The sequence below is a fragment of the Anarrhichthys ocellatus genome, unplaced genomic scaffold, assembly GCF_004355925.1.
Source record: "Anarrhichthys ocellatus isolate YVR2014 unplaced genomic scaffold, GSC_Weel_1.0 scaffold3062, whole genome shotgun sequence".
In the NCBI taxonomy this organism is placed as follows: Eukaryota; Metazoa; Chordata; class Actinopteri; order Perciformes; family Anarhichadidae; genus Anarrhichthys; species Anarrhichthys ocellatus.
In genome coordinates this window covers 1-6305 of record NW_022283036.1, presented here as the reverse complement: position 1 = coordinate 6305, position 6305 = coordinate 1, and the positions used below count along the sequence as shown (strand labels likewise).

General features: G+C 41.1%; 2 protein-coding genes across 2 annotated transcripts; both read right to left on the bottom strand.

Moving 5' to 3' along the window:
* Positions 1 to 123: 123 nt before the first annotated feature.
* Positions 124 to 1401, bottom strand: LOC116378727 (annexin A1-like; the record flags this gene model as incomplete). The annotated part of the gene is made up of 4 exons (XM_031840638.1): positions 1353 to 1401; positions 959 to 1026; positions 489 to 573; positions 124 to 218 (listed from the first exon to the last, which is right to left on the bottom strand). Coding segments are annotated over exons 2-4 (231 nt in total), but the record flags the coding sequence as incomplete, so codon positions are not given.
* Positions 1402 to 4295: 2894 nt separating this feature from the next.
* Positions 4296 to 6101, bottom strand: LOC116378729 (annexin A1-like). The gene is made up of 5 exons (XM_031840639.1): positions 5489 to 6101; positions 5304 to 5399; positions 5163 to 5221; positions 4940 to 5062; positions 4296 to 4785 (listed from the first exon to the last, which is right to left on the bottom strand). The coding sequence occupies exons 1-5, from the start codon at positions 5601 to 5603 to the stop codon at positions 4726 to 4728; spliced, it is 453 nt and encodes a 150-aa protein (XP_031696499.1). The 5' UTR covers positions 5604 to 6101; the 3' UTR covers positions 4296 to 4725.
* Between the last annotated feature and the right edge of the window lie 204 nt (positions 6102 to 6305).

Here is a 6305-nt window from a genome sequence, read left to right as displayed (position 1 = left end):
CTATAAGACAACCGATTAGCAAATAAAGTGTTTGAGAGCATGTGATCATGTGTGTAACATTGCATGTACTTTGGAACAACCTCTACTTTCTAGCTGTGAAAGTCTTTATTTAAATGTAATAACCTTGCCACTGGCTTGCTGGTAAGCCTCTTTGATCTGCTGTCTCTGGTCGTTACTCCTTTTCACCAGGATTTCAATTATGGTGTTCTCATCCACACCTGCACAAAGAATATGTTGCGAAGTAAAATCACCAGTTATATTATTCTGCATGACAGATAGATATGAAAGTAGGTGGAGACTTTAGTTTGCACTAATTGATTAAAATAAACTTAGACATTACACTGAGTAATGGTGCATGATGGCCAGCAGGGGATGTTAAAGTTCTTACATTAGAGGGCAGTATGTTGTACTTGTAGCACAGACACATTTTCCAAAGCAGACACATGTTGACACACTCCAAAGCTTCCCTGTGTGCACATTAAGTTCACCTTTTGCCTGGATGGCTTCATCCAAGACTGCTGCATCTCCACTGGGGCTGAAATTGGGTGATGCAGTCACCGTTCCCTCCTGGACCTGAAAGACACAAACACAGATTATTGTGAGTTTGGTAAATACTTCTACTACCAAGTGGTGTGCATGAGGTAGTTTTCAAACTTGCAACAAAGGAATTAGAAAAATGCATAAGTATTCTTTAAAAATAGGTAAAATCACATTTCTCTCCCCTTACACATTGCTGCAGCCATCTTCCACATAAGACATACAAAGGATATACAACATCATTTTGACAGGTTTTATAACCCCTGTGGCACTTGCTGTATAGCCTCTGCCCCTACATTGCCATGCCACCAAAGACCATGACAGTGCCTCTTGAAATTATTCTTTTTCCAACCACCAGGAAGATAAACAAAAACAGGGCTATTTGACTGAGCAACCGGAACAGAACCACAGAATTACATACCGAGTCATCGGGCATGCATGTCTGCTGCAGCAAGGCTTGGATGACAGACATAGTGAGATCACTGGAGTCTGAGAAGAAAAGATTTGATGAAACAAAGTCCACTGATCATATTCAGTCCACTGAAAGTATTCAAAGAAGAAATTACCCTTATTGATTTTACTGGTAAAGTTCTCATCTATTAAACTTGTTAGCAGAGATAACTCATGTTCGTATTTCCTTCATCCAACCACACCCTCATAGGTCGCCTCATTATATTTAAGGAGAGGATTTAAAGGCATCACATCTGGTACTAAACTTCAGCAAACTCAAAATAAAAGCTGGAGAACAGATTTCAGATTATTTATTTTTTCTTTTTTTCTTTTTTTTTTTTTTAAATCGAAGGAAAATGTCTTACCGTGTGTCCTTAGAGGGAAGAAGTTTGTCTTACTGAGGTTCCACGGGCATTGTAGCGACAGGAAGCGTTTATTTATACTCATGATAAACCACACCTATAACGGGTCCAGCCCATACTCCCCTCCACAGCTGCCATTGGATTGAAGCTCCTGGCTCCCTCCTGATTGCATTCATTCAACTCACCTGCCCAGTCAACCCAGCTGCCTTCCATCTACTCATCACACAACAGTATATCAACTCCAGTTCCACATCCACATTCTGCCAGATCATTGTTGTTTCAACCTCCTCGGTACTGTTTGTTCTCGGCCACTCAGCGGAATTGTATTCCGAGTTATCTTTCCCTTGTTCTCGCCTTTGTCTTCCTGTGTCTACAGTTTGGATCACCCTCCCGGTTCCTCAGTCTGTCTGCCCTGCCTTGTCCTGCCCGGTTCTCACCCTCGCCCTCTCGTCCTTGGATTTCTCTGTATTCCCTGGTCATGTCTGCTTTTGGGTCCGCCACCACATCCCGTGACACGTTAAGTCTTTATTGCTGGAATGCAGAGGGTCCTTGGCGTAAGGGAAAGTTTGGTTTTATTGCTGTTTCATTTGCCAGAAGACAGAATTACATTCCTGCTGTTATCTCTCTTGCAAAAGTGTTAGCCTATCAGAAGGTTACTTTGAACCTCATCAAATCAATACAAGCCCCACTGTGTGTTGATCTTTATCGCTGGGCACATCAGCTTGACAATACCTGCAGGAGTGACTGAGCAAAGACCACCTTAACATTTCTCAAGAAAAGTCTGCCTTTGGTTCAATTAGGTAATGAGTTTCTTTAATTAAGGTGTGGCATGTTATCATGGCAGCACATCAGGGCCTGGCGCTACCTGCTCACTACGTGCCTCGGCAGAAGGTAATGCGTTCATGCTCCTGAGATTATCAATCAGGATAATGATACATCTGATTGATGACTGCATCACTTGAGCCCAGTCAAACTTTATCATTACGGGAGAGTCTAAATAATCAAGACGACACAGGCCCTTGATGACATCCAAAAAAGCTCCTCTCTGTGCTGAAAGACGTCCTCTTTTTTTGATACAACCAGTACATGCGTGTTGATTAGTTATGTTGAAGTTGCCATGTTTGACAAAGTGACACTGTGTCCATCCACAGTGGAATATGGTAAGGGCAGGATATAGATTGTAGGGAAAAAAGTATGAGGTAAAGATGTATTTTCATTAAAGTGGATTTAATTCTAAGTAAGGAGTATTAAACGGGTGCTTGAGCCATAGTCCAAATGCTCTAAATGAGTCTCAATCTAAAAAATAAAAGAAATCCTCATCAAATGGTTAGCCCAAGAGCAACAGGAAGAGATGGTACAATACCTTTAGTCAGCAGCAGCAAGCAATAAATAGATTTTATTCCACAATTACTTTTTTAGCAGGTATGACAGTGGCAAACCTTAATGATGCTAAAATATACAATGAATAAAGAAATCATTTCTAAAGTTTTGCGCAGTGGTGGGCCGTCAGGGCCAGCAAGGCCTACTCTGCTGGCCTAGACAGAATCACAAAGTTATAGCTATTTTATAATTTAATAATTTTTCATAAATACACCATGTATTTTTTTCGCATTATCTTATTTTCTCATTGCACAGCTACTGTCTTCCTCACTTGCTCTGCTTCCAGTGCAGCTTGTTTTAAGTAGAGCTTTTATCCAATCTGATTTCACCTCTGTGTCTCTAGGTAAGAAGAGAGGCCCCAGGCCTGCAGACGCACAAGTGAATCCCCTTGCAGTTTAAGTAAATGGGGACGATATTGTTGATTGTCAGTGTTCAACCAATCAGATCTTTAGTTTGACATGTTGGGCGTATTCTTTGACATGTCAGAGCCTGCTAGCTGACCTAGCCATATGTGATTGGTCAGTGGGCTAGCGTGACATGTTGGGCGGTGACATTCCCAATATCTGCTGCCTCCATTGAGCGGACATTTTCAGCCCTCAAACGCATTAAAACGTGTTCAAGAAATACAACTGGGGAGGCTCAACGGTCTTCACTGGCGTCCATGAATCGAGAAGGACTTCTTACTGGAACTCAAACGCACGGATGTACTGAACAACCGTGAGATTAAACTTGTTAAAGAAAGGAGGATGGACTTTGTCTTTAAATGGTGAACAGCAGCTTTGGTAAGTGAACTGCTTTTGTTTTTACATCTGCAGTAGCTTTAATATGCTTGTTTATATATTATTATTTGTACAACTTGTTTTTTTGAAGATGGATTTTTGTTTGGTTTTATATGTGATAGGAGCTATTGTTGCGTCCAATGTTGCACTGGGGACACATTTAGTCGGTGCCAGTGTTGCCAACTTGGCGACTTTCTCGCTAAATCTGGCGACTTTCCGAACCCTCATGGCGACTTTTTGTCAAAAGCTACTAGCGACAAATCTAGCGACTTTTCTGGTGTTTTGACTCTGACGTGAAAGCATGTACCGTTCTGCAGTTACTGTCGTGAACGAGCAGCGGGTGCTGCCGTGAGCCGCCCCAAAGCACTCGCAGGCGGTTACTGTTACAGTAGCCTCAGCTGCAGTCAGAGAAGAGAGGAGACACATCTCGGCTTATTCATGTATCTGCACTCTGCAGTTAGTGTATTTATAGGTGTTGAGCTTCATTTTTACACGAAACAAATAATAACCGTAGCTGTGGCGTCATGAGCTGTTTCAGCTGCAGGACAGCAGTGGAGGCCCAGGTATAAAACGCACGGCCCGCCACTGGTTTTGCCATAGATTGAGCCCAAATATGTGGTTGCCTGTGCATCGTGAGTGTTAAAGATTATATGTGTGTGTGTATGTATATGTAAATATTCTATACTATTAGTGTGTAAATATTTGGCAACACATATTATAGCTGGTTGGTTCATGTCTTTCTGGTACTGTATGTGTGTATATGCAAAGAATCAAAACCACTCAGATGGGCTTTCATACAAAAGCTTTTATTTGCAAATTGTCCAAGCACCTTCAAGGGTAAGGCTCACTGCTGCTGAATATGATTGGCACATAGAGATCTGTATACATCTGTTAGCGGCACTGTGATCAAGGACTTCAGCTTCTCTACCAACACCAGAAATAAGAACCCAATTAGTGAAAAGCCAAGTCTGACCCAAAGCATAGGTTCCGCATACTGCTGTCAGATCTATACTGAGATATCCACCAATTCCATGTTAATCTTTGCGCATTGCTGTTAATATCTTCTAAATATCATGACAGAAAGGAGGAGAGTCTTGTCAGTTTTCCACAAGAGCATATAGTGCACAATATGTGTCAAAAAATTATAGGTGATTTTCCACAGCTCTGCTGGCTGCTGGCTCTTCAGTTGTATGAGCCTTGATCCCATTGATCGGCTATTAGTTTTCACTCCCACAGAGAGCGAGCAGAATCTTCTCATAGTCTCCTTTAGTGTCATCCTGAAGAAAAGAAAAATGTACTTTTTTTTCACACTGTGCACTATTTCCCATTGCTTGTTTTTTAAACCATCTGTATATCAATGAAGACCTGACCAATTCTGACATCCAAACATAGACTGTAGGATGAGTTTATTGTCATCAGAAGTTTGCTCACCAGAATATCCCTGTAGAGTGTTGTGCCATAGTTTTTCTTGTACTCATCCTTGATCCGTTTCATGTCAATTTCAGAGCGGCTCACCATGATGCGTGTCAGGATATTTTTGCGGGTACCTTTACCCTGATGGGCAAAACACATTCAGTCAGGGAAGGTCTTGTGGCAGCTGGCATATAATCCTGCATGCGTTTATTTTGTGTGTAGTAACCTACTTGTACCGTACCTTCATGGCCAAGTTTAGCTTCTCGGCAAAGAACGCAGGCCGGCTTCCAGCACACTTTACTGTGGTTATTTAAAAAAGTGGGTCAACTTTCAATCAAGTCTGTGCATAAATGAAAGTTTGTGTTGAGGGTTGTGCCTTTACCTACTGCTGTGAGACAACTTTCAATATCTCCCTTCATCTCCAGATCGATAACTTTGGCCATGTCCACTTTGCTGTACTTTGAGTACCTTTCGAACACTGAAGGAGAGGAAGTAGTGGAAGAGTGTTAGATCTGACAGACACAAACATAAAAAAACAGATTTTACTGAACATGATAGCCTGCTGACCTTTACGGAGATGAGGGGCACTCCTGTTGGTGAGGATCTCAATGAAGACGGAGGAATTATTGCCCTTTCTCCCCTCCCCGGCCTCGTACAGAGCCCTGGCATCGCTGTCAACCATCTGATCACAAACTCCTTCAGTCCTGTTGGCCTGTGATGAAGAAAAGCAGAGCAACTTCACAGTGCTGAACACAACAAAGATGTGTAGGAAATGATTTTATTGGTGAAAAACTAATTTAGTCTGTACACAATAGACAGTAAGGTGACCTCAACAATGGCCTCGGCGTTACAGTTCATGTACTTCAGTTTGCTGAGAGACTCTGTAGCTTTCTTTTATCAAAGATCTATTGCAAATGTAGTGCTGTGAAAGTCTGATTTATGATGGGATTGTATAGTATGAAATCAATTGTCATAGGCAGCATCTTTGTAGTATAAAATATGATCTGGATGTTTATTTCAGTCTCAACATTACAACATAATGATCTCCATTTTGAGCATGAAAACTAAACGTAAAGGCAACAGCAATACAAGGTAAAAGTTGTTCAATAAATAGTGTTATATTTTATTGATAATGGAGACAATTAACAGGCTTTAAAATACAGAAGAAAAAGGTTAAATATGAGACCAATTGACCCACCAGGCTGTTTAAAGGAGACAGTTTCCCATCATTTTATCAAAATGTAGCTATTGAGTTTATTTAAAACATAATAGATGTTCAGCGTATTGAGTTTGTGCTGTGCATTTTATTAATTAATTTATTTTTTTAATTATACTACATTCATCCCGGTAAGGGGGAAATTTGTCTCTGCATTTGACCCATCCA